Source organism: Nothoprocta perdicaria, unplaced genomic scaffold (genome assembly GCF_003342845.1).
Source record: "Nothoprocta perdicaria isolate Ctin4 unplaced genomic scaffold, notPer1 scaffold_44, whole genome shotgun sequence".
NCBI lineage: Eukaryota > Metazoa > Chordata > Aves > Tinamiformes > Tinamidae > Nothoprocta > Nothoprocta perdicaria.
The window spans coordinates 2,080,694-2,108,041 of record NW_020455688.1 but is presented as its reverse complement, the minus strand read 5'-3'; the positions used below and the strand labels follow the sequence as shown (position 1 = coordinate 2,108,041).

Below are 27,348 nucleotides of genomic sequence, written 5' to 3'. Positions count from 1 at the left end.
AAAAAGAAAAAGAAAAAGAAAAAGAAAAAAAAAAAGAAAAAGAAAAAGGGGGAAAAAGGGGGGAAACCAAGGCGATGAGAGGCTAGCTGTGCACAGGCCCAGCCGCGGGGAAGGGCCCGGCCGGGAAGGGGCCCGGCCGCCCGGGGCCGCGCGGGGCGGGGAGGCCCCGGGCGCCGGTTCCCCCCCGGGCCGGCGGTGATTGGCGGCCGCGGCGGCGCCGGGGCTGCCTCCCGCCGGCCATGGAGCCCCCGCTGCGGCCCGCGGCCCGCGCCGCGTCCTGCTGAGGAGGGCACCTGCGTGCAGCCGCGCGCCCGCGGTGAGTAGCTGCGCGCGCCGGGCCCTGCGCTGCCCCGCGGCCCGGCCCGGCCCGGCCCGGCCCGGCCCGGCGCGGCCCGGCCGCCATCTCGGGGCGCCGGCGGCCGCGGCACCGCCGCCGTCACCTCGGGCCCCGCTTCCCGCCGCAGGGCCCGGCGCGGGGCCTCGCTGCTCCCCGCGGCCGGCTCGGCCCCTACAGCCATCCCTGTGTCCATAAAAAGCTCCCCCTGGGGCCTGTTGTACCGCTAAAGATCAGCATTAAAATATATATAGATATATAGGCACAGCTTGAAGAAGAGTGTCCAAATAGCGAGCGTGTCGCTGCAGAGTCTCCCCATCTTCCAACGAGAACGTTAGCGCCAAGGTTGGTCACCAGGCACCTGCGTAACTCGCCRTAACTGCCGTGTAGCCCAAGGGGTTTCGTGGTTCTCAACCAGGAGTCACTGGTGSCTCCAGAATCCCTCCGGAACGCGTAGCTGTCCTAGGAGCCAGAATACACCAAGGTCTGGAGTGAACGCACCATGGTCCAGGGAACACCGTAACCTCGGCAGCAGTCCCATTGTATCCGGCACCCCGACGGGAATTCAGGCTGTACCTGCTCCTTAGGATGCCTTCCACTGGCGACTCCACCAAGTTCACTTGCTGATAGGAACCTTCTTGGAGTCGGTAGTTGCTCATGGATGTGGACCCAGGAGCAAGGAAAAATGTGGTTTTGTAGTTACTTATTTAACAAGCTGAAGGAAATTTGGGGTAGCGTGGCTTGTGTTTTGTTTACCTGAAAGTGGGAATGTAAATTTGGATTGTTGCTGTATCTGTGTAACCTAGGGATGAGAGATCCTCACTGCAGAAGAGGGGCCACACTTCCTTGCAGGTTGTGTTGCTTGGGAAGGGCTAATCTAGAAATCAGTCTTTCATATGGTAGATAAAGCCAGAAGATGCAGAAACTAGTAAACAATAAGCTCAACTGGTAGAACTCTACAATTCTAGCCAAGCAATGAAGTTTTACAGTTATCTTGAACATTTTGTAGCAGAATATTTGCAATAATTCATGATAACACCGCTTTGTCTTTTTAAATATCTTTTATCTAGTGTTTACTGATGAATTATCTGTGGTGCTGCAGTGAGTTTGGTTTCAATCTCATAGTCACCCTGAAGTGCCCTGGCCGCGTTCCCTCTGCTTCCGTATCCTTTTCTTGTATCAGCCCTAGCACTCACGCAAGTGGTAAAACAGCAAGGAACCGATCCAGCTGAAAATTAATGTGAAAACAGCTTTTTTTTTTTTTTTTTAATGATTAGTTTGTTGACCTGACTTTGCAGGACTGGAGACAGAGAAGAGCCTGTTTGTTTTTCCCATCTGCTCCTGCTCCATCATGTTCCATCAAGGATCATGGACCAATTCTCTTAATTCAGTCTACACCTCAAGGCTTTTGGATGCATATGCAAGAGCAGATGTTTTGGATGCATGTCCAGAAGTAGGTAGAGTTTGGTGCCCTCTTAGGAACGGGGACGCTGGTGTGTCTGTATTTGTGGAAACACAAGACTAGAGACAGTCATAATTCCTAGAACTGACATTACGAGCAGCTGAAACGGAGTCAGAGATAGACCTGGTCACCTGGATTGGACTCACCTGGACAACATATGGTGTGTGGGGGGGTCACAGCCCAAAGGAATTGGGGTGCATGGGCCAGCCTCGTGTAGGCAGTTGTGCAAATGTCACAAACTTTGCCTTGTATCTGATGCAGTTTGTAGGGAATGTGTTTGACSGTTCCAGGGTATTGCTCTGCTTGTGTCTTTAAGCAGTGAAGCTGTCAAACAGCGACTTCAGTTCAGCAGGACCCAGCATAATTCCCTGCAACATGAGCAAAAGATGCTTTTTTTTGATAGTCTTCATAGTCTTGATCTACTGAAAGGCTTAGCAGGAAAYGGAATATATGTTTTTGAAAAATTCATCTTCAAGTGCATTCTGCATGGTGGAAAGATTAGGACACATGCTACATCTTTCATAGGCCTGGCAAAAAACAAAYGAAATTGTAGTGGGTCCTTGTTTACTGAATGGGGACAGCACAAAGATTTTCAGAACCAAGATTATTTATGGAAAACTTCTATAGCCTGTTGAAAAAAGAACTTCTCACTGTTAGTATGTTCTATTTAAGTGAAGCAAAACGTAATAAATTCCTGACTATATTATGTATTTTATAAATTATTACTTCAATACAGTCTTTGTAAGAGTGTTGCATAGTCAGGCATTTGGGAGGCAGGGAATGTCCGAGCAAAGGCACCACAAACACATTTCGCACCCACATCACTCTCTTCCTATCCCTGTCACCCCAACTCCTTTCCCTTGAGTGTTTGAAACGGGCTGCTTCCTTCTCCAGACTGTCCCAGGCCTTTAGTTTCCCAGCACCGGGGTGTTTTCTTAAGCCAASAGGAAGAGCAAGGAGGAAGGCAGCATGAAGTGCTGAGGTCCTGCAGAGCAGTGGGCTGATGGAGGCCCACAGGCTGCACGTGCACAAGCACAGATGACAACTTCTGGACATGTCTTATTCATCCAGGAGGGGCAGATTTGAGCAGTGTCAGAAATTTCMGTGTCAGTGTCAATTTTGGAATTGATTCCAAACAGTCACAAAAGCTGGGAAAGCTAATTTTCCCCAAACTCTCTTCCTGAAATGGCTCTTAATGGAAAGTAATATCAGCTTTACAAGAAATTAATGTTATCTGCTAAGCAGAATGATACTGGAAATTAATCTTAAATGGTAAGCAGAATGATGCTGTGARTAATCTGAGTGGTGTCTACTGTGGAGGGTAATTTCCTTTTTTTAACTTTGGCAAAGGGTTGATTTCAGATATTATGTGATACGTTGGATGCAGATAAGACAGTGTATTTTTTTCCAGTGCAGAGGGAGCTTTTTTTTTTCCCCTCATAAGAATAGTGTCTTCTGAGGTCCAAAGCATGGGAAAGAAAGAGAGAAAGAGAGAGAGAGAGAGAAAGAAAGGAAAGAAAGAAAGGAAAGGAAGGAAGAAAGGAAGAAAGGAAGAAAGGAAGAAAGGAAGAAAGGAAGAAAGGAAGAAAGAAACCCCATTTCACTGTAGCTGAAAGACCTTTCAGCTGTCTCATTTTTCTGTCCTTTTCAGAGCCATTGCTTTTGCAGGATGTGTGCAGCTTGCTGCTCTCCAAAATAGTCCCTGCAAAAATCTTAAGGAAAAAGGAAAAGATTTGAGTTTTCACTGTCTTTTCTTTTTCATGTGTATTTATTTTCTCAAGTCCTTTCTTTTAGTTGTGTATTGAGAGGGTTCCTGTATTTTGTTTTGGTTTTGGTAAAGCAGCAGCTCCTCAGGTGGGGATTAACCCGTGGTATTAAGCACAACAATTTGGGCTGAAAATCCACAGCTTAAATTCCTCACCAATTTTGTATGTTCTATCCAGTGGACTTCGCTGTATGTGTTTATAATCACAAATGGCTGAGTTAAAAATGGTAGAAGGAAGATTGTCCAGCAATTTTATTGCTGAGATTACTTGCAAGATCCTTGAAAGCCAGCATCTCCAGGGGATGGCTCTACAGAGATTGGCTTGAAAAACTGTAATGAATTTAGGTTGGAAATCCTCTAAGGACCACTAATGTATATAAAAATGAGGAAACACAGCAGCTTTAGTTGTCTTTTATTTGGTAGCTTTTATCTAGTTCTTTTATATAGTAACTAGGTTGTAAAATTATTTTATTCATATTTATTAGATTTATTGTTCCTTTTTTTCAGCTATTTTTATAGGTTTTAAGCGTGTCTTCTATGCATGTTGTGTTAAAATTGAATTGCTGCGCTATAAATGTATTTTTAATGTAACAGGAAAAGCATTCTAACTTTTTTTTTCAAATGAGACATCATATGTATAATCAGCTTGGTTAAAACTTCCTTCCTGGTAAGTGCAGCACTTCCTTTGCATCTGGATATGGGGGTGAGCAAGAAAAGCAGAACAGCTTGAACAAAGTATTATTTTATGTGAATAATCTTCCCTTAAAACCTCAGCAACTTCAAAACTTAAACAAATGAGTCGTCTGCAGCAAGCCAGCCTTTATTTTACAAGCAGGTAATATTTCATTGTGTTTTGGCAACTGTATAGGTGGTGTSTATGGTTGTTTGCTTTCCGGAGCTCAAAAAAAGAATTGGAGTTTCAGTTTAAGACTGTATATTTTTATCCTGGTGTTTTGTTGTCTGCTGGAGCATTGTTCCCGGGGTGTATTTAGCTTTTCAAGCAGTCAGAGACATTGTCTGAGAAACACAATAGTTCAGGCTGTGGCTGTAAGGCGGTGCTGGTGCAGGAGGGTCCCGTCAGCGCCGCTCTCCTCTTTCAAACTCGTGCTGAAAAACTTCCCCTTCGGCCCTGCTCAGTGGCCATGAATTGTGAGCAACAGTATTCTGGGGTTTTGAAAGCGGGTAAGATAGAGAACTTGCTCTCAAAGTTGTTTTACAAGCTGTTTTAGGCGGGACTGGATGTGCAGAGTGACAATGTCATCAGCTTATGTGTTTTTTGTCTTCTTTAACATACTACTATTTTTTTTTTTAAAGTGCTTACTTTAAAATTGTTGGATTGTTCACCAGTCTGGTGAACTGACTTTTTTAATAAAAGAGGCACATCTAAGGATACAGGCTAGACTTTAGATGTACATTAAATGTTCTTCTTGGGACATAGTGGGACTTTTTAATATTAAGGGATTTGGGGGAGTTTAAGTTCTGATTCTTTATCACTAAAGAGAAAGGCAAGGGAGAATGGGAATAGTCTCACCTCTCTCTAGTCTATAGAGAAATTTCTTGCTTTGTTTTCTTTCTGTGTTTCTTAAAAACAGGATATTGTTTGGCTCATAYACAGTAATGTATCTTTTGATTTCTATAAAAATCCACTTAGAATAATATGAACAGCACCAAAACAGAAGAGCCAGGAGARGAATCAGTGTTCGGTTAAATACAAGTGAGAATAAATCAGTACAAGCATCTACACRGTCAGGTGCTTGTCCTCCTGGCTTCCACTGAATCTGGGAAGAAGGGCCACTTAGGCTCATAAATTATAAATCAGCATTTAAAAGCTCTGTTTTAATCACTTAATCATTGCTTCTCCGTATAGTAGGTTTCAAATTGAATAGATTGGATCTGGTTAATGTAAAACAACTATTTATAAGCAATGATAAAGGGGAATGAGAAATACAAAAAGTATACAGCAGGGTTCAGACTGGCCTCTGATTTTAACTGAGAGTTTTTAATAAAAGAGCCAAGAGCAATGTAAATGAGAAGGTATTCAAACATTTGTATATTTTGCTAGGTTTCTTCTGGCATGGAGTTGGGGGATTATGAGCAGCCCGTTGTTATGAGAGAGGAGAACAAGCGAAGGAGAAGAAGAATGAAACCTCAYTGTACATCGGGTAATCTGTCTTCAATGGAACTGATATCTATTGAGTTCATTTTACCTACAAGCAATAAACATACTAAAGTACCAGAAATGATGTTACTTGAAATAGCTGGCAACTGTACTGTTGAGCAAATGAAAGCACAGATTTGGATGCGTGCAATAGAGACGAGCCAAACCACAGACTTCTACCATATGTTCACTCCTGATCAGTTTATTCTCCAGTATCAGAAGAAAGGGCAATGGTATGAGATTTATGATAAACATCAAGTGTTACAGACATTAGACTGCATACTGTATTGGAAAGTGTTACAGAAAAAGGTAGGCAAGATCTACGTTGTCCAGAAACAAAAGCCATCAGAAGAAGTTCAGGAATTTCARCGACAGCTTAATGATCTAATTGGTTACGATGTCACCGATGTGAGCAACGTGCACGATGACGAACTAGAGTTTACCCGCCGCAGGTTAGTCACTCCACGAATGATAGAGGTGGCCTGTAGAGATCCTAAACTGTATGCAATGCACCCCTGGACTACATCCAAGCCACTCCCAGAGTATTTGTTCAAAAAGATCACCAATAATAACATTTTCATAATCATACATAGAGGAACAACCAGCCAAAAAATTAAGGTGTCAATTGATGACACTCCAGATATGATTCTCCATAGTTTTTTCACAAAAATGGCGAAGAAAAAGTCTTTGATGGACATTCCTGAAGATCACAGCGAGCTGGACTTTGTTCTCAGAATCTGCGGCAGAGATGAGTACATTACTGGGGAGACCCCAATTAAAGATTTTCACTGGATAAGGCAGTGCCTTAAGAACGGGGAGGAGATCCACCTTGTGCTAGACAACCCACCCGACCCCAGCGAGGATGAGGTTCAGAAGGAAGAGTGGCCCTTGGTTGATGACTGCACGGGAGTGACAGGGTACCACGAACAGTTGACCATAGATGGCAAAGATCACGAGAGAGTCTTCACTATCTCCTTGTGGGATTGTAACAGGAAATTTAGGGTGAAAATAATTGGCATTGATATCCCAGTTTTGCCAAGAAATACTGATCTCACTGTTTTTGTTGAGGCTAACATCCARCATGGGCAACAGCTCCTTTCGCAGCGGAGGACTTCATCCAAACCTTTTACTGAGGAAGTTCTGTGGAATATTTGGCTGGAGTTTGATATCAAAATCAAGGATTTGCCTAAAGGAGCACTCCTAAATCTTCAGATATATTGCGGCAAAGCACAGGGCCTGTCCACAAAGACCAGCCTTCAGTCACATGAATCCCCCAACTCCGATTCCAAATGCAAAACCCAGCTTCTCTATTATGTAAATCTTCTGTTGATAGATCACCGGTTTTTGCTCCGAAGCGGGGAGTACGTGCTTCACATGTGGAAAATCCCAGGCAAGGGGGAAGAACAAGGAAGTATCAATGCAGACAAACTCACGTCAGCTACTAACCCAGATAAGGAAAACTCGATGGCTATTTCCATTGTCCTGGACAAATATTGTCACCCAATTGCCTTGCCCAAGCACAGGATCACGTCTGACCTGCCGGGGGACAGGACACGGGCAGAAATGCCCAACCAACTTCGCAAGCAGCTCGAAGAGATCATAGCAACAGACCCACTTAATCCCCTTTCTCCCGAGGACAAAGAACTGTTGTGGCATTTTCGATACGAAAGCATAAAGCACCCCAAGGCCTATCCTAAGCTGCTTAGCTCAGTGAAATGGGGACAGCAAGAAATAGTGGCCAAAACATACCAGTTGCTAGCCAAAAAGGAGGCGTGGGATCAAAGTGCTTTGGATGTTGGACTCACGATGCAACTTCTGGACTGCAACTTCTCCGATGAAAACGTGCGAGCAATGGCAGTTCAGAAGCTGGAAAGCTTGGAAGATGATGATGTTCTTCACTACCTCTTGCAGCTTGTGCAGGTAAGGTGTATTTGCATTCCTGAATTCCGGGCTTCYGGGAATATTTGCATTATCACATAACCATTCCAGTGGTCACAAATGACCCCTTTTTTGAGGTCTTCAGTGTTTAGTCAAAGCAGCGTTCGTTAGCAAATTAACCCCGACACACTTTGCATTTGCCTTTATTTCTGTGCTCGTATCCKGGTGTTGCAGGTGCCTTGTTGCAGGTTGCAAATTGTGCCTACACTGGTAGGTTTTTCTGGAAAAGGGCAGTGGTGCCGTGGTGGGAACACACCCGGCTTGTGTGTCCATCCTGTGTCACGTAGCACTGAAGAACTGTTGCCTGGCCTTTACCCACAGGCTTTGCCCACAGGCACCGTCTGCAAGCACAGCAGAAGGAAAGGAAAAGCAGAAGTTAGTGGAGGCGAGGTCTGAAGCTGGAGTTGAGGTTACTTAGATTTAGATATGGAGCTGGGTTTTAGATTAAAACCAGCAGTTTAGTTGCATACTACATGCAGTGTCTTCAATATAGTACTTTAAAGGAGAACACGCTTGTCTAGAAACTTCTAAAAATCTTTAAAAAGGAGAAAAAAGGGCTGGTACGACTCTGTATTTAATTCATTCTGGGAAGTTGCATGAAAACTGTGTTGTTAATGGAAATGAATGACAGCTCTATCTGGCTGAAGTGCTTTGCGTGTGATCCRAGCTGTTTGGGCTGGTTATCCATGAAAGTTGTTTCGGGGGCTTTTCACAGAGCTGGAGCTGGGCAGCCTGGCAGGGGCTCCGTGGGTGCTGGCTGGGAAAGGTGTCCCCCTGCTGCTCCTCACACCTAACTCGTCTTCCCAGGCCCAGCAGGATTCCAGGGACTGTTCTCCCATGGAACCAGCAGTGGTTTCAGTGGAGAATCAAAGAACCAGATCAACGTTTAAAAAATAAGGGAGTTGCAGCAGCCTGGGCACCTGTGGGCTGGGGCTTTTAGTCTGTGCAGGGAGAGCTCTGCTTCCTAGGAAAAGGAGTCAGGAACTCGGCTTTGAGTTTGCAGCACTTGGGTAGTGCTTTAAACAAGCCCGTTTAGCCTTGTCTTTGCTTGCCAGAGATTGGGCTCCCCGGGCAGGATTTATGCACTTAGGCATGAACGAAAGAACCACTACAGTTACCACACTGGACCTCCCATGTAGCTGCTACTAAAAATATGCACATATATATATATATATGTATGTATGTATATGCTTGGTGGTGAGCTTCCACACTGTGCTTATGGCTCAGCAATTTTTTCCCTTTTACATCCAAATGAGGCGGTGATTGATTGTTAGGCAAATGCATAAGAGAAGAGGTCATTCTTTTTTCCTTTTGTTTTCAAAATCGTTTATTCTCAAGGAATACAATTTGAGAACACTTTACAAGGGACAAATCTTTCTAAAAGTAAATTAAACAAACTAGCCCGGCATAAGGTCGCAGGAGTTTAATTTCACCGATGATTTTTGGTAAGAAATTAGTCCCAGAGCCCAGCCTTGACCTCTGCTGCTTCCTTGTCTTTCCTCCCATGGCTAGTTRCAGTGCACAGGCCATTGCTGGTCTGCAGCAAAGTGTTGATATCCCTGTATATTTGAAAATCCATTTCTTTTTTCAGAGAATGCAGGTCAGGCCACGCTGAATGGTGACATCTGAGATGCCTCTTCTGAAAATGATTGTCACCTTTTGCATATGTGACTTCAAGAAAGCTTTATGGTTATTACACTGTGCAGAGGGTATTCTCAGTCCTGCATCCCAGCAGAGTGAGAAATCAACCAAACATTTTATTTCTCCCCAGGTTTCTCCCAGAGAGAAGTAGGCATGCCATAAATAAGGCCATGGAGCTTGCCAGAAGGGTCTGTGGTTCTCTCTGCAGTTAATAAAACATGGAAAGGATAGTTTAAATATCAGAAAATGCTGCTGGAAAGTGAATGTTGGTGAGGAAGACAGAACTGCCTGTATGTGGCAGAGRATGAAGTTCTGCCGGTGAATTGGCAAGGCCAGGGTGCTGGCAGGAGCCCTTAATTGCCAGGTGTTATTGGTGATTTTCAAATATTGAAGTTTGCTTCCATGGGGAGAAAAGAAACCTGGAGTTGACTCTTAYAATTATTTCTGTTAAGCATTGTAAGGATATTCATAGAACATTTTTTCTAATATTCCTTCATGTTAAAATATATTCCCAGCTTTGATTTAGGGATGTTTGTTTTGTAGCAATGAACTGTTGTTTGGCTGTATTTCATTCTTAAATTGTTTTCCAGAGGCATATGCTGAAAACATTCAGCAAAACCTACACGAGAATGAGGTTTCTAATAGACTTTCTTGGAACTGTGAGCAAATCCATTGGAATTTAAGTAATAATCATTGGCTTTTAGGTGTCTTATTGCAGTGAAAAGTACTTTTTTATTAAAAAAACTCATATCTCCTAACCTAAACAAACTAAAATAATTCATATTTTTGAAAACCAATTTATGTCTGAAAGTTTTCACCAATGTTTCTAAGCATGATGCACTAACACCATGCCTTGCAGACACAATCAAGGCAGCTCTTGCAGGCCAATTCTCTGACCAATTCTCAGCAGTTTTCTCTCTTGCTTAGTCAGTGGTTGGAAAAATCAAGTCCTGGTAGCCTTTTTGTAAGCTTGTTCCTTTGGAAGGTTGACTGAAGGAGGATGTTTGTTTCTCTTGAAATAACCCACAAGAGCACTTACGTTTTAAGATTGTCACCAATAGTCTAATGCCAAAAAGACAACTAGATGCTGCAGGATATTTAAGCATGAAAAACTGTGCTCAGTTGGATGAATTTAGCAGATCTGTGCTGAGGGCACTGTTGCTTCTTAGCAAGCCACGGGTGTCTTGAAAGAGCTATTAAGTTGTACATCCCCTGTACATCCTCTCTGCCGTACAGGGAGTCCTTGATTTCCCTCTTTGTCCTGGCCCTGTCTCCCTCTGGCCACGCAGGGCATTTTGTGGCTCTGCTCCAGGGGTTACCTGCTTCCTATTTCTCTTCCCATGTCACGGGATATTCACTTAGGTGATTTTCCTCCTTAATAATATTATGATCCTCCTACAAACATGAATCYCTCAAGCAGACAGCAATAGGAAATGGGCTGCATGAGAAGCCTCACCTGGAATAGCCAAATTCACCCTCACCTCCCACCACCTGAAAGTGTGAGAGCTTTTCTTGTAGATAAACTCACCTGGTTATTGAAGGCAGCAGGGCACAACAGCAAAAAAMCCCTAATCCTGAAGCTTTAAAAAAGTTGCTGACTCTCTGTTCTCCCTCTCTTTTGACAACAGCTTCGCAATATCTGTGGGCTTGAGTGGAGAGGCACGGCCCTTAGAAGAGAAAAAAAATACATCTGTGCTCATAGTTGTTAAGAAAAAGAGCTCTGCTGAAGTCTTGCCCTTAAGAGGACCCCATTAATAGAGGGGTGTATCAGGGCCTTTGGTCTGTTTTGTGGCACGTTCAGGGGCTAAGGGCCAGAACGGCCCTGGATGTYGTGCTTGGTGCTGCTAATTGTAGGGAACCCTGGGGTGCGAGTCTTCCATTGTGAATATTGTCAGCAAAAAAAATGGTTTTAATTAAGTTTTTGATTAAAGGACAATTACAAGTGATAAATTAATGTGGCAATAATCTTTTCAAGCATCCCCTGAGCAAATCATCTCCAAGCAGGTTTCTAGTCTTGCTGGTTTTTATTACAGCCTGCCAAGACAGCCCGAGAAGGGTGTTGCTCTGTTTCACTAACACCCATGACCCCAGATTGGTCTCAGTGGCTGGTTCTGGTGTTGCTTTCATTTGTCACATTAATAATATATCTGAAAAGAACCTGTCACAACTGAAGAGTGCTTGCTCTAAAATGAAGAAACATCACTTTGTTTTCTCAGCTTTCTGCTTTCTTGGAAGACCTCTGYTTCTCTTCCTGCGGCAAAGTGGTCTGTAGATCTCATCTGTAAATTTTAAGTGCAATAAGATCTTATATATGATGATATTATTTGTCTTCTACTTTTGTGTTCTTCAGGCTGTGAAATTTGAGCCGTACCATGACAGCGCCTTAGCCAGGTTTCTGCTGAAACGGGGTTTGAGAGTAAGTACTTGAAAACACAGCCAAGTTGTGCTAAAGCTCCTGGCAGTATGAAGGCTCTTTCTCCAGAAATTGCCATGCGTGCTAATTCCAGCATTTTTTCTCCCCCTCTAGAACAAAAGAATCGGCCATTTCTTATTTTGGTTTCTAAGAAGTGAGATTGCCCAGTCTATGCACTACCAGCAGAGGTTTGCTGTGCTGCTCGAGGCCTATCTGCGGGGCTGTGGGAAGGCAATGCTGCAGGATTTCATGAAGCAGGTTCAAGTAATTGAATTGCTGCATAAAGTCACAATGGAGATAAAATCAGTTTCTGCAGAAAAATATGATGTCACCTCGCAAGGTATTTGCTCACTGGCATTTCTCCATTTGTGATACTAAGGGGTTTTTTTCCGTGTGTGTGAAAACCTAGGCAGAAAATTACTGTGTATTTAGAAATTCATACATAATTCGCTCTAAAAGAGTATCTTCTTCTTAAACTCTTATAAATTGCCAGTGTAGATTGATAGGGCTTAAATCAATTAYACATTTGTTTGCCCTTTTCTCCCCAAAGCAGAGAAGGGTATCAGTATTACAGACACCTTATACAAAGCTCTGCTTTGGCTCATSCTGAACTTCTACACTGAACAACTGGGAAGTGCTCAGTTAAGATCTTGTACATAGCCCTTAGCCCTGAGAAAAGAAACAACTCAGAACACAAACATTAACAGGAAATAAGGAGTAAAAGAGACATCTGCCAAGAAACACAGCCTTACTCTAAACAGTCACAAAATCTCTCTTGGCAGTAAGACTGAGGAGGAGTCCACGGCAGTTTTTGCTAGCCCACRGAAGCAGCTTTGGCTGGGCAGTGATACACAGAGCCTGTTCTTTGTGCTCGGCAGTGTGAGGAGCAGCGGTCCCGTGAGACACAGACCTGGTGTTTTTTCCAGTTTCTGCAAGCACAGCTTGGAAGGCCACATCAGCATTGTGCAATGATTATTTACCCCTGTGCTTTTCTACTTCTTTTCTTTCCTTAAGAACTTGTTTATCATCCTTCCTAGTTGTTGCTTGGAGTTAGGGGGAAGAAGGAAAAGACGTATGACACCACTGGAGTTCCAAAAGCTGCACAGAGGAAGAACAGCTGCTCGTATGAGTTCAAGCTGATACGGTCTAGCCCACGAGGTCCTTGACTCAGAAAGTCCTTCCTGCCCTGCTTATTTAGGGGTGAATGTGCTGCAGAATCCCACTTTTTGTAAAATAGTCTACTGCCATTGCAGACGTACATGTCTGTACTGACAGTGGTTTCCATAATACATTACTTTGGAAGAGGATGAGGGAAAAGAAGATAAGTTTCAAGAGAAAGCAATCACATTAACACCCACTAGACTTAGTTAAGTGAGCTTTGTATGTAAGATAGAGCAGAACGTTGAAAGATTCCTTATATAATTGACATTTCAAAAAATGAAGCTTCCTGAGACTATGGGGTGTCCTGCTAATGATATCTCTAATTCATTTTCTGCTCGGATTACTGAGAATATGCTTTTTCCACCAGGCAGCCTTTGCTTGTTAAATTTTTAAAAACACATTGCCTCAATTTTCTTCTTACRTGTATTGCTCCTTCTTTGCTCTGGTATTTCCAGTATTCATACATACTTACACTTTCAGTCTGCATATGTTGCATTTCATTCCCTCATGCAGTCTCATCTGGTYTTTGTCTTTATTTTCTTCTGCTGTTATTTGTGACTTGTTTTTCATTAAAAAATTCCTCCTGTTAGGCTCAGTGTAATCTAGTAGGGATCGTGCTCTGAAGATGTTTCTGTCACTTTTCATGTGAGCTCTCTGTTCATATCTAAACATAGCAAGTGACCAAAAATAAATAAATTCCTAAGATCGTAATATTTCCAGCTTATATAAGGTTGTCTGCTTTCACAGACAACCTTTTCTGTTAGCTAAGTTCTCTTCCAAATATATRTCTGTGCTACTCTTTCTTCTCTTAAACTGCATAGCACTTTGTTCTTAAGATAGATCAAATTGGAAATATTTTTAGCAAACACTTTCAGTTGTATTTTAAAATCAGATAATTCTTAATCTTTACCAGCTTCAATTGGTTTGTATACAAATTCCAAATTATGTTGTCTGTGATAATTAGAAGAATTATTGAAATCAAGCTGTTTACATCCAGAGCTTGTTGTCTAGCAAATCAGTAATTCCATTTTAGAAAGTTACTTCATTGCTTAGTTTACTACAACCTTGGTTTGGTTTGGTTTTCAGAGAGGTTATCTAATTAAAATGTTCACTTATTAGCTCCTATATTTTGCTGTCAGTTTTTTTTTTTTTTTTTTTTTTTTTCTAGAATGGATATTTCATGAGTCTCTTGGCCTTTCTAGATACTTCTTTTTCTAAAAAATCTTAAGACAGGCATCATATTTGTGTTCTCTTACTTCCCAAGTAATTCTCCTGGCTTAATTTATTTGAGTTGATAGCAGATTTTCCCTCATCTAAAATATTCTTTTCCTTTTCAATTTTCTTCTTCAGAAATACTTCTGAACATGTTTGCAGTGTTTTATCACGTATGCTGTGTAGTTATAATCTATTTTTGAACAGTATCCAGGTCGTTGTCCTAAAAGAGTAATAGCCAAGTGCATTCCCTTTGTGGCTAATGCCCACTAGCTGAGATGAACAGAGTGTATCATATGTTGTGTTCTGTGTGTGTGTTTATGGTGAAGATTCAGCATCCTCCACGTTTTATGAATGAAATAGGCTACAGATTCACTTTATGTGAGGATGTTAAAAATCTTGTGCAAATAAATAAATGGCAATTTATATATTATATATATCTTTTTTGGGGACTGTGAGATTAACAAGGCTGARAAGCTGAAGTATGAAACAAGTTTTAGAAGGTTAGGAAACTCAGTATCTCTATTGTTGGAGTCCTTATGATCGCAGTATAATTGATGCCAAGTGCTCAAAATCTGTGAGTCAGGCTGCTAGAACAATAAAGTGGGTTAAAATAAGATTGGAAAACGTTAGGTGCTTTAATTGCCTCCTACTCCTGAGCCCTTGGGGTGAAGAGTTCAAGATTTCCGTGGCAGGTACAAAGGTAACGTATTTCTTTTGTGTATTGCTCTATGTTTTGTTTYGATTTGTTGGAAAAGGTGACATTTTAATATAATCTGTAAACTTCTGGAGATGGAGTATGAGGAAGAACATGAAACACTGGCAGCGGGCTCCTTATTTGTGTGGTGCTTGAAGACATTAACTTCAGGTGGCTGAGACGAGCCTAGCCATAAATAGTGCAAACCAGAGAGTTTTCTTCCATTCTTCAAATTGAGAGAACGTGAGGAGAGTGATTTAAAAAGCAGCTAACCTGAGGATTTTTTTAGCTACATCACAATGCTTAGCAGCTTTGAGTAGCTGTAACTTTCTCCTTCCAAATTTGATTCCAATGGGATTTCTCACTTGCAGTTATCACGCAGCTTAGGCAAAAGCTTGAAAAACTCCAGAGCAGCAAACTCCCCGAGAGCTTCAGAGTCCCCTATGACCCTGGGCTGAGAGCAGGAGCCCTGGTGGTGAGTACTGCTGAGTGCCCACAAATGCCTTTTGAATCATCTCTTAGTTTGTTGCATTTGCTAAAAGATTTTGCTCTTGTCTAAAGATCTTGTTTTCATTTACTTTGAGATTCTTGCCTGTGCGTGTACCTTATTTCCCTGTAATACTGTAGCATTTCTTGTTTTCAATAAGACTTCGTTCCCACACACTAGGATCTTTTTTTCTCCCCAACTGCAACTGTGTGCAAAATATTTAATGTAATGTTTTATGAATGGCTGTGTTGAATTACTTCCACAAATGCCATTGAGTTTGACTGAATGGAGGGGATTGAATAGACTSAAGCAGCCTGGGTTCTGAGTCACTCTTATCCAGGTCACTGGAAATCATGGGAGAGGATGATATGGTAAATTGCACTGGGCAAATCTTGCTTTCCAGTTTTGCAAAACAGGCATCAAAGGGAGGGCTGTTGGGAGCTGCTGTATTTGCCAGAGATGTCAGAATCTCTCACTCGTCCTTTACCAGCCCTTTCAGCCTGAACCAGATTTACAAGCTAAATCCAGCTTCTGAGAGTCAAGTTGGACTTTTTCCAGCTCCTTTATTATGGCCAGCACTGGAAGTTTGCAGGTTCAGAGGCTTTGTGTGGCAAGTGCATGTCATTCTTTGAAAGGGGTAATGCCTTCAGCGGGCTTCCTGCTGTAAAACAGGCTGGGAGCTGTAGTCCTGCCTAAAACTGTAAGCCCCAGCTGGTGCTTAAGAAGGTTGGTTGTGTTGATGTTGGGGTACAGCAGCTGGCAATAAGTTTCTCTTTGACAGATAGAGAAATGCAAAGTGATGGCATCCAAGAAGAAGCCTCTTTGGCTTGAGTTTAAATGTGCAGACCCCACAGCTCTGTCAAATGAAACCATAGGCATTATCTTCAAACATGGAGACGACCTGCGACAGGACATGCTTATTTTACAGGTATGACAGCTAAAATGTTGTATTGAATGCTTAAAATGAATACTGTAATCAAAATTCACATTTAAAAATCTTTTTACTTTGCAGAAATGTGAGTACAATACCCTTACTGTCTATATGAAACAGAAGTCTTTCACTTGTTAAATTGTGTGTGACAGCATCTGACATCAAAACTGGGTTTTCTTTTCTATTCTGAATCTTTCCTGTATTACTGTCACCCTCTTCTCTCCAGCCATATTCACACTTGGGTGGTCTAGAGAAAGAATCTCTTACACTGCACAAAATGGTCTGTTTTTCTGATGAATAATTTATCTCTTTTATTTATGCATTGGATGAAGTTACAAAATAAAAACAAAGTCATAGGTAGCATCACCCTGGTAGTATTTCACAGATTGCTCCAACTAGTTTATTAGCACTTTGGGGGATCCTTATGGGGGGGAAAAAATAAGTGGACATACCTACTATTGCATTGAGTTTCTGCTCATATAAGAATCAGAAAATATTTGTTAAGTGGAAATTGCCTGGACACAGAACAGATGAGGAAATAAAAGCCCTGGTTCTCTCACTCATAACCTTGAATGGCTGCTTGCTTTCTGTGTTGCCTTCTCATCTGTAGAATAGACAAGTTTAGCCCAGGTAGGGTTATTTGTGTGAATAATAAATAATGCACAAACAACTTGAAATAATTTGAAGTGTATATGTTTGTTTTTACAACTAGATTCTTCGCATTATGGAATCCATTTGGGAAGCAGAGTCCTTGGACCTTTGTTTGTTACCGTATGGTTGCATTTCTACTGGAAACAAAATAGGTATGAGATCACAGAATGTGATTAGAAACTCAGAATACCATAGTTACAGAAGCTGGAACCTGCGATCAATTTACCTTTAATAACCATATTTGCTATGAAAACGGGTGAAAGCAAGTGACCTACTCAAAATGTATTTTAATATATTGGTAAGAATAAAATAGAAAAATAAAAAGGTGTTAGAATAGCAAAACACAATTTTTCTGACCAGAGCTTCATGCCATGTACTAGCCACAGAGTGCAGCGAGGCAGCCAGGTGTCTTCCAGGTTCCCAGCACCTGGTTGGATCCTATGCAGATCCTTCCCAAGCTTTGTTGTGTATCCAGTGCAGTTTTGCAGCTTCAGAAACATCTGTACTCTCCAAACAGACCTCAGTAAGATTTTTTTTTTTTTCCATGTATCATGGATAAAAGACTGTGCCCTGTTTTCTCTCCCTCTGACATGGCCACTTATGTTCCTGGCTCCATGAGGTGATCACCATTGCTTACTGTATTGTAGCAGTGCCAAATTAAAAAAGTTCAAGCTGGCACATAATGTGAAAGTCACCTGCTTTAGCGCCACAGATCTCCGGCGCTTCCTCCCCGTTGAATAATCCAGCTGGGATTTTCTGTCACACTTACTGAAGCCTTCTCTAGGACTAGCCATACCTGCTGCGAGACACATCTGTGTTTCAAAAGGCTTTCAGTAGAGCTATACTGTGTGTCCCAGCCAATGGCTTTTCATCATGATACCTTTTATGTATTTTGTTGGGCAAAATAAGCTGCCCAACATTTTGCACAGGTTTTGTGCCACTCTTTTGGCACTTTAATACCTCTTCTTGGCACTGCATTGGAGAATGAACAGTCTGGGTTTTTTTTGTTGTTGTTGTTAGCATCTGCTTTAGAATCTATGGATTTTTTTACACTGCTAATGAGCAATAGCTGTGCTGGAGGACTTTAAATGGAAAGAGAAGCAGAAGGTGCCTTCTGCAGTAGCTCCATTCCCCTGGAATTGAGAAGTGCTTGCCCAGTAGAGGGAGATTCACAAGCACAGGCAAGGGAAGTGCTTTTAGGAGCTGGAATGTGATCTGGAGCTTGCTCTGAAGAACAAAACAGCAGCTTGACAAGCATAGACCAAAATGAAGACCTTTTAAAAATGTTGTTGTTTATCAGTCACATTTCCCCAATAATTTTATTATAAACAAAACCTAATCACTTACAAGACAACAGAAATACCTCTGGGGCAGAAATTAGCTGTGGGTGAAGGCCAGGAAAAGATTACAGCTTTGTCTTTCTGTTCCTGAAAATGTTGCAGAAAATACAGCAAATGCAAAAGGGTAAGAATGTGAGTAAGTAGAAATTCATGAGTTCAGGTAGCGAGACAAATTCAGATCAGAAATTGATTTGAATCCCTTTTAGGGGGAATGGTTTACTCTGTTTGCTTTTCTTTGAGGTAGGGCTGAACCCAAGTTTTTAGTAGAAGACCCTTTTGGGCCTAGTTCTGCGAAAGAAAACCTAGCGTTTCCAGTTCCCAAATCAGCCTGGCTAAGAGCTGAGCTTTCCTAGCAGTGCTCAGCAGTAGGGCAGTCTGTATTTGTTAGAATGTCAGCAGAGCTGACAGATTCTGCTTTCTCTCTCCAGCTTCTTCATTGCGTGCCCTGTTGGCAGGAACAGTGCAAGTCCTTCTTTCTGTACCGTGGTGCTCCGAGGTGCTGAATTGCATCTGTTCAGTGTAGGGCCTTTCACATTTGTCTGCTCTTCACTAGTCTACAGTGTGTGCTAGTCCCATGCTCGAGGGGAAGGGACCAGTCATTTCATTACATTTCTCTCTTGATGAAGAGCAGTGTGTTTGTACTGGCTCCAGGTCCCCAAATCCCAAATTTTCCACCAACAATCCACCTGGTGCAGCTCAGTGGGCACCTCCAGCTCTGCTCCATAGTTCTGGCAGCACGTGTCTTGCCAGGGCACTGTAATGCTGCRGCTTCTCGTCAGCTCCCCAGCCCTGCTGCAGCCAGATTTACGAAGGTGGCTTAAAAAACACCATTTTAGATGTAATTTTGCATATTTTTAAAATGTTTTAATCATATGTATATTAAATTAATATGATTTCTCCCTTGTCTTCTGTAGGAATGATTGAAATTGTGAAAGATGCTACAACGATTGCCAAAATCCAACAGAGCACAGTTGGCAACACTGGTGCATTTAAGGATGAAATACTAAACCAGTGGCTCAAGGAAAGATGTGTGATTGAAGAAAAGGTGAGATGTTTGAATTCTTAAGCAGGATTTTCAAATGCACCCAAGCAGTTTAGCAGCTCAGAGCCCATGAGGTTGTGTTTGASTTACTTAGAGGAGTTTGAAAACCCCATTCTGTTTCCCTGTACCCAGCTGGGAGCTTCTGCAAAGGAGCCTTCTGCATCCAGCTGGCAGGCAGGCTGCTGAGCAACAAGATGCTTTGAAAGTGACCCCCTTGTCAGTGGGATTTACAAGTGATATATGCAGAGCAGATTGAAATGACATCTAGGAAACAYTGAAAGACTGTGGCATAGAGGATGTAAGTGCAGGCTTCAGCACTCACAATTTCTTTGCTGCTGAGCCTTCTTCCTGCTTTTTCTCATACAAGTGTGCAGAACTGTATGTTTACTTCACATTAAAGGGTGCAGCCTGCTGTTGCAGCATATTGAGTGTGATGCAGGGTAGTGGTCTTAATCTCTGTCGTGCAGGTGTATTATATRAGAGAGTTGTCTTAACTTTTGATTGATATCTGTCAACAGAGAGTCATATGACTTTGAGACTGACTGAGGGAGTGTTAGTTTATAGCACTGAAGCATTTAACCTCTCTAATGATTTTCTTTTTTATTTTTCCTTTAGTTTCAGGCAGCTGTGGAAAGATTTGTTTATTCTTGTGCTGGTTACTGCGTGGCAACCTTTGTGCTTGGAATAGGAGACAGACACAATGACAACATTATGATTACAGAAGCAGGTGAGTTTTCTTCTTTCTCTTTTTAAGAACTACATAGAAGAGGCAGGGGCTGGCTATACTTAACTAGGTATACATGTTAATCTAATAAATAATCAGTTTAACCAAGAGTGAAGGGACACAATCTAATTCTGTCAGGCTTAGAAATCTGAGTCTTCCAGTGGCATTGAATTCTACTGTCACCCTTGTGGCCTTGAAACAGACTCTAGATATTTGTCATTAATAAGGTGGTTCTTTTCTAAGTTTGAGTTTGTTACTAAGTTCTATGGAATGTAAAACTCATTTTTCACCTGGATTTAAGATCTAAAAGCCAACAAGGCAGAAGTCRGGTGTAATGACAGCTGTTTGCCTCTCTGGAGTGTGAATGTGCCCCAGTGTTTAGTGGACTTTATTTGATGTCAGAATTTAGATGTTATTGGAATGTTTTCACTTCCAAGAGTCATGAATATTTTATATACCATAACTGAMAATCCTACAGTGTTAGTGTTTTGCTAGTGAAGGCTGCAGGTAGTGCAAAACCTCTGGAAAGAACCTAATTAGGAATATTTCCTTGGCTGCACATTGTTTTATCCCTATTTTTTTTTTTCTGTGGAAAGAATGCCAGAAAGTACCAAGAATGAGCAGTAYATGTGGAGTTTTATTTAGTCTAAGATACTCTGAGTTTTTTGCTCTTGATACTTTGTAATTAGTCTTTACATAATGCTAAGAGATACAAAATTCATTTGGGCATAGTTAGAAGACTGTATACTTAATATTAATCATATAATAGTTAAAGTTTTACTAGTTGTCTTTACGAAGCTGGAGAGAATAAAGTAGCCTGAAGGCAGAAATGAGCTAATTGAAGACTGCAATATAAAAGCTCATCAGAAGTCCTTGAGGAAAAGAAGACAAAGAAATGATTTAATTTTAATGTTACTGAATATAGTACAATATATACTACATCATATAATGTCAGTGCCATTTTGCAGAGAGTGAAGGATAGGTCAGTAGGGAGGGAGAGAGAAAAAGAAAGGTCACCCTGTGATGAGCAGGAGCAGACTAGCCAGAGTGTCTTCTGCTGCCTTGGAAAAGAGAAGAAGGAAGAATGCAGCTCTGCAGAGTGCGTCAGCTCTGGGGTGGGCTGTGAGGACACAGAAACTGTCTGAAATGCTGGAACATTTCAGGCTGTTTCACCTAAGAATSACTATTAAGTGCTTATATCATTTGATGGTTTATTATTTAATATACAATTTTCATGCCTTGTGACATAACCCACAAGGCTTTTCCATATACTGATGTGCKGGGATCTGTGTCGATATGGATCGAATGTACAAGCTTTACTTGCTTGATTTTTGAAAAGTTGTTTGTGTGTGTTTAGAAAACACAGCAGTTCTTCCAGTTTATTAAAGGCTGAGAAAGATAAATAAAAAGTAACTTGTCTAAGGAAATGAAATTATATATGTAAAGGAGCAAATAGCCATTTCTGCAAAGCTAAGGACTGAGCACATATACCCAAATCAGTTTGCTGCTAGTATTGCAAATACAAGTAAGCATTACTGTGAGTTATTTTGTTTTATTTTAACCTTGACTTCTCTTCTTTTTTTTATCAAGGTAATCTTTTTCATATTGATTTTGGACATATTCTTGGGAATTATAAAAGCTTCCTTGGAATTAATAAGGAAAGAGTTCCTTTTGTGCTGACTCCAGATTTTCTATTTGTCATGGGGACTTCTGGAAAGAAGACAAGTCTCCATTTCCATAAATTTCAGGTAAAGAGTTAATATTTCACTGTAAATCAATTAAGCAATGTTGTTACCCACTGAGAGGAACATTAGTGCCTTAGTTTTGAAAGGTCTAGGCTTCTGGGGATTATGTTAATAGAATTTCACTGAATCATAATACAATTCTGAGATATTTTAGAACGAGCTAAGAACAAAAATTATCTACAACATTATGGGAACTAGAATTCAGACATCCACAAAAACACTTCAAAAAGCTTTAGCCAGCAGCAGATCATATGGGAAATTMTTTTTTTTTCTTGTTTTGATTGCAAAATACTTTTTAAAGGGCTTCGGYACCTGGGAAGCATTGACTGGAGTCTTCTGTTTAGTAAGAGCAGCTGCTGGGCATTCTGCAGGTGACTCTGCCCATGTTGTTCTCTCCTGATCCTGCCCTCTACTTTCAGGCTTCAGCTACTGCATCTGCATAGAAATGTTCCGTTAYTCTGCTGTGTCAGATTTGGATTTTGTGATGCAGATGGATTTATCCTCTGAAAAGAAAAGATTGGGGTTAAGATATGTTCTCCTGTAATTTCCTCTTGAAAGTGAGCCCCTCAAAAATAGTTGTGTTTTTGCAAGACTGTGCATAAGACTATGAGTTGTTTTTCCAACTGACTGTGAGTTGGAGAAGAACGCAAGGTGCTATGTACTGTGTTTAATGGAATAGCTGAGAGTACGGCTGGGCAGGGGTCTGRGGTTGGGTTCCTGCTGGGCTCATCTTTAGGGCCTTTAAATGTGCCTGATTTAGGAAGTAAGTTCTCTGTATTGTCAAAAGAGAAAGTCTTTTCTAGACTGAGTCAGAGCAGAGTCCTAATTTAGATGTTCTGGACTCCCTCCAGATCARCTCATTGCTCTGTCCTGGTGAGTAGTCTGGTACATGAGTACATCCTTTGGAACATACATGTGATCCATGAAATAATATCCATGAATAACAGAAAATAATGAGGCAATTGCCATCCTCAACCCCAAACTTCTGAAACTATGTAAGCAACCAGCTGCTGTTTTTGMGCCTTTATTTTGCACAAGGACCAGGTTTATCACAATGTCAGTTGAGAAGGCGGGCAGTAGCTCAAACAAATGAAAAGCAAGGTGGCTTTTGCTGGGGAAAACAGGAATGCCAAGCCCTTGTTCTGACRAGAAGCTGGTGTTCTGTACCATGGGCAAGCGGGATGGCTGCTGCCACTGCTGTGAGCTGCGTGCAATGGGAAGCTGAAACACCAAAATTAGGATTATTAAGTTCACAGAAGACCTCCAGTCTGGAAACAGAAAGCAGTTGAAAATGTGAAGGTAGGTGAATAAAGGATGGTGATTTCTTTGTGATTTCAGGGGGGTAAGGTTGTGTTAGCAGACATGGATCACCACCCTTCTTAGGGAATAACAGAGCTAACACCAAGAGCAACAGGAGATCTTGGTCCTAGGTTCTCTCCAGTAAGTTACACCTTCATAATGTAGCAGCAGGTGCTGAGTTTGACTGAATACAAAATTTTATCACTCTGATATAAGTCCTAATTAAAGGCTGTTGCCACCCCATTCATACAGACATTTGGGGATTGTGTGATAGTGCGAGTGTCACTTTTACTAGTGCCATTAACCAGATGGAAAATGATGATGGGCTTTACTGTTTCTGTCCACGACCAAGGTATGTCACCTGGTCCACACAATAGTAATAATGACCAAAAAAGCTTACATTCCTTCACAGTTCTGCTGCAATAGGTTCTTTTTGTTGATCTTTGAGACAGACTTTTAATGTACTATCAGAATAGCAGTTTATAAAGAGTACCTTTAAAAAAGTTAAAAGTAAAATGCATCCATACAAGCAAAGTTAGTAATGCTGAACAAAATATTCATCACATGCTTTGTTGTAAAGAATATCTACTTTATATGATATAAAAATAAGCAAAACGGGTTTTACTTTTAAGCTGGGAAACGTTCTCATGTTTCCAGCTAGGGAGGGCTACATTCATTGTGCCTGCTGATTCATTCAAGTATTAATGGAAAAGTCTCTTATCCATCATTAATTTTAAGAGCATCTCTCATTAATTTGTGTTTCAGCTATGTTAACATATAGTGTTCCTTTGGTTTTCCATGCCTCGGTGCTTTTACCATTTAAAATATCTGTGGGAGTTTTGTTTGGTTTAATTTCTTTGTTACCTATTGGACCCAGTCCATACAAATGCTGTAGCCGTAAAATGTATTGTATGTGTCAGAGGAAACTAGCTACATAAATAACTTTGATTAAAGACTATGGCAAAATAGTTAATTATTAGTGAACTTTCAGTTCAGAACTGTCAGTGGCATGGCAGCCCTTTCTGATTGTGCAGTGAAGTTCATTTCTATAAGCTCTTAGTCTGAATTTTGCTCCCTTTTTTGTTTTTCCTCATGGTAGTTTAATCAAATTCAGATGCCAAGGGCTATTAGTGACATTACGCAAATATTTAGTAGAACGCAGTATTTGATGGCCCTCTGTCCTAATTGCAAAAATTTACTTAAGTGGAACATGACTTAATTTAAAAAGACAAGTATTTTTCTGTCCCATCGGTGAATTTTACAGCTGCCATAGCAGTTTCAGAAATACCCTTGTTTTAAGTGTCAAATGTGGTGACATTCGCTCTCCAGCCTTTGGCTGGAATCCATGCAACTCCTTTATCACTGCACGCAGGCAACATTTTCACTGCTTATTTGTAGAAAGCCCTGAGAGACTCTCATATCTGCCTAGTCTTTTGAGCTTGGTACACCTAGTTAGTTAACTTTTTTTTTTTTTTTTCTTTTAATTAATTAATTAATTTATTTATTTATTTTGGTAGTGTTTCCACTGAATTTTTAAATCATTTCTATTTATTCTATTTCATTGCTCTTCCATTGCTTTCCTCTGTTGACTTGACAATAGAGATCAAGGCAACCTGCACATCTTCTATGATAAAACTGCCTGACCCTTGGGAGACTAATGCTTATGGCAGCTTCAAATATTTTCAAAATATTGTTCAAAATAAGCAACTACTCTCTGTTGTCTGTTTATGCAGGGGGATTGTGAGTTCTCCTCAGCTCCCCTCATTTTGCCCGTGACCTTGGCTTAGTTACCAGTTTGCTGCTTAATCCCGTGGCAAACACCTATGTACCCCCGCTGCGTGTGTGTGCGTTATTTTTGCTTCTCTGTGCCTCTCTCAGAGGTGTAAAACCGAGTTTTCTTGGAAGGCGTGAATTCCAAAATATCGCCTGCTCCCGCATGAATAAATAACTGTAAGAAGCAGACGCAGATTTTTGAGCCTTTTGGAGGCCTTGGGCTGCTCCCGAGACACAGGCCTGGCAGCTTCTCCCCTGCCTCATTGTTCTGCAGAGACCCGCAAACCCTGCCTTGATAAAACTGAAGAGCTTTCATCCCTTTCAAGAGGAACAAAGCACACTAACTTTTGTGACAAGATTCGCTGTTTGAAGTCGACATTCGTGGCAGAATTCCTTTTTCTCTGGTGTTACAGAGAGAAAGAAATCCTTATAAAAACATGAAGGTGTTTTCTGTTGTAAGTTGTGCTTTGGCCGTCGCAATTSCTCTACTGCCTTCCCAGAGATAAACTAGATTTCTGTAAGGATAGYCTTATTTGAGGATGGAATTTATTTGGAAACTTCGAGTGAAACATGTAAGGGCCCAGGCAACGGAGGAGAAAAGAGAAACCCTACAGACACTATAGGGTTTTTCACTATCCCATCTTGCTTCTGTCATATCTTCCTAGTTCATCTGGTTGTCTTGATGTTGCTGATGGGAACAGTGATAGATATTTGTGCAATTCTTGCTGTTACTAAGGAAGAAAAATAGCTGGTCAAAAATAAACTAACTATGCAGCGCTAATGAGATTTGGTAGAATTTTTTATGAAAAATTGTTTTTCTTAACAGTTTCTAAATCGATTCTTGCWAATTTTTGAAAAGATGAATCTGAATATTTAATTGAGTGGAAGACAACATTGCTTCATTTTGGTTTTAATGGCAACAACTTTCTTGGAAATATTTTGCATCTGTTTACATTGCTGCATTACAGCAATTATGTYTTCAGTTTATGTAATAGTCATCATTAAATATTCTTCTAAAAGGCATCATAGTTTTTTTCAAGCTATAGGAATTTCATTCTTCWAAAGTTTATGTTGTTAAGCACAAATTACTTATAAATGGAAGTGATAAAGCTGTAACAAAAACAATAATCCATTGAATCCAGAGTGACGGGACATAAACATTGCAGTCCTACAGCGAGGCAGCATGCCTTAAAAATAGAGCTGGAAAGAATTTCTCGGAAGGACAAGCCTGAAAAATCTTCTCCATTAAACAAGCCATCACCTCTGCAAAGTTTATAGACACATATATAGAGAAAATGAAAAAAATAGTCCCCCTGAAGGTGCTGCTCCTTTCAGTATCACTTGCTATCCCAGTGCCTTCGAGTGGGAATTTAGCAGTTGTAAAGGAGGAGGATGAATTGTGGCTGGGAATTAACTTGAAATTTTTGTGAAGCCAAGGTTTTATGCTTTAATAATTCATACCGTGTTATTAAAAAGAGCCTTTCGTTTTCACACCAAAACAGTACTTCATGCCCCAAGGTATGTTAATGAATGGAGTCATAACGAGCAATGGATGCCCAAGTCAGCTTAATGTTTCTGCTCAACTGAACAGTTCTCTTGGCTCTTCCTCTCTTTCACGTACAGGAATAATTTTATGTGGCTGGTAGAGAGAGAAGTTCATAGGAGTTCTGATGAACTTCCTAAAATCATCCCTTTGAGTTCAGCTCATCAATTAACAACCAGTGTCCCTCTCTCTTGCAGGATGTTTGTGTGAAGGCCTATTTAGCTCTTCGACATCACACGAACCTGCTGATCATCCTCTTCTCCATGATGCTWATGACTGGAATGCCCCAGTTAACCAGCAAAGAAGATATTGAGTATATTCGGGATGCGCTGACAGTAGGCAAGAGTGAAGAAGATGCTAAAAAGCATTTTCTTGATCAGATAGAGGTCTGCAGAGATAAGGGCTGGACTGTGCAATTTAACTGGTTTTTGCATCTTGTGCTGGGAATCAAGCAAGGCGTAGAAAAGCATTCTGCTTAATGACTTATGTGAATGAAGTGTAGGTGTGATAGGGGCTTAGTGGATCTATATATTATTATTTATGCATTCCTAATGAGCTGTTAAAATTGCCTTTACTTTCTGGCAGCTGAAATGGATCTTCTAAAAAGGCAAGAAATTCTGCTTGCCCTTCCAGAAGATTTTCCTGCAGTTAAGGTTTTGTTTGGTTTTAATGTCTAATGACACTGAAAATAGCTGGATTCTGCTAACCAGGGGTTTTGCTTATGTGACCTGCAGTTTTCTTTTTTCCTTTAGTTAGAATTTCAGATATGAAGGAGAGCTTGAGTAAGATGATAACCTCCAAACTGAAACAAATTCCCTGTGACATTGTCATCTGTGAGGGTCAAGCCCTTCAAGTGGAGAAGAGTCTATTTAAAATCTATGGTCACATTGAAATCCCCGTAGGATTTTCTTTTTCAGGAGAGCTTGCTCTCAAGGAACAACATCTTTCCCTTCTTTCCCTTCCTTAATTCTTTGTTCTTTCTGATTTTTAGTAATGTTATCAGTAGAAAACAGCTCCGACTCCCCTGCTAGA

General features: G+C 41.1%; 1 protein-coding gene across 2 annotated transcripts; it reads left to right on the top strand.

The window, feature by feature from the left end:
• Window positions 1-4,219: 4,219 nt before the first annotated feature.
• Window positions 4,220-26,948, top strand: PIK3CG (phosphatidylinositol-4,5-bisphosphate 3-kinase catalytic subunit gamma). 2 transcript variants are annotated; one of them, XM_026046389.1, is made up of 11 exons: window positions 4,224-4,396; window positions 5,624-7,639; window positions 11,649-11,714; window positions 11,826-12,051; window positions 15,153-15,256; window positions 16,050-16,196; window positions 16,912-17,002; window positions 19,105-19,235; window positions 19,848-19,959; window positions 21,547-21,704; window positions 26,514-26,948. In XM_026046389.1, exons 2-11 carry the CDS (start codon window positions 5,636-5,638, stop codon window positions 26,793-26,795), a joined length of 3,321 nt encoding a protein of 1,106 aa, XP_025902174.1. In that variant the 5' UTR covers window positions 4,224-4,396; window positions 5,624-5,635; the 3' UTR covers window positions 26,796-26,948. The 2 variants fall into 2 exon arrangements, with proteins under 2 accessions (XP_025902175.1, XP_025902174.1); XM_026046390.1 differs by lacking the exon at window positions 21,547-21,704 and having other exon boundaries at window positions 4,220-4,396; window positions 26,514-26,686.
• Window positions 26,949-27,348: the final 400 nt, after the last annotated feature.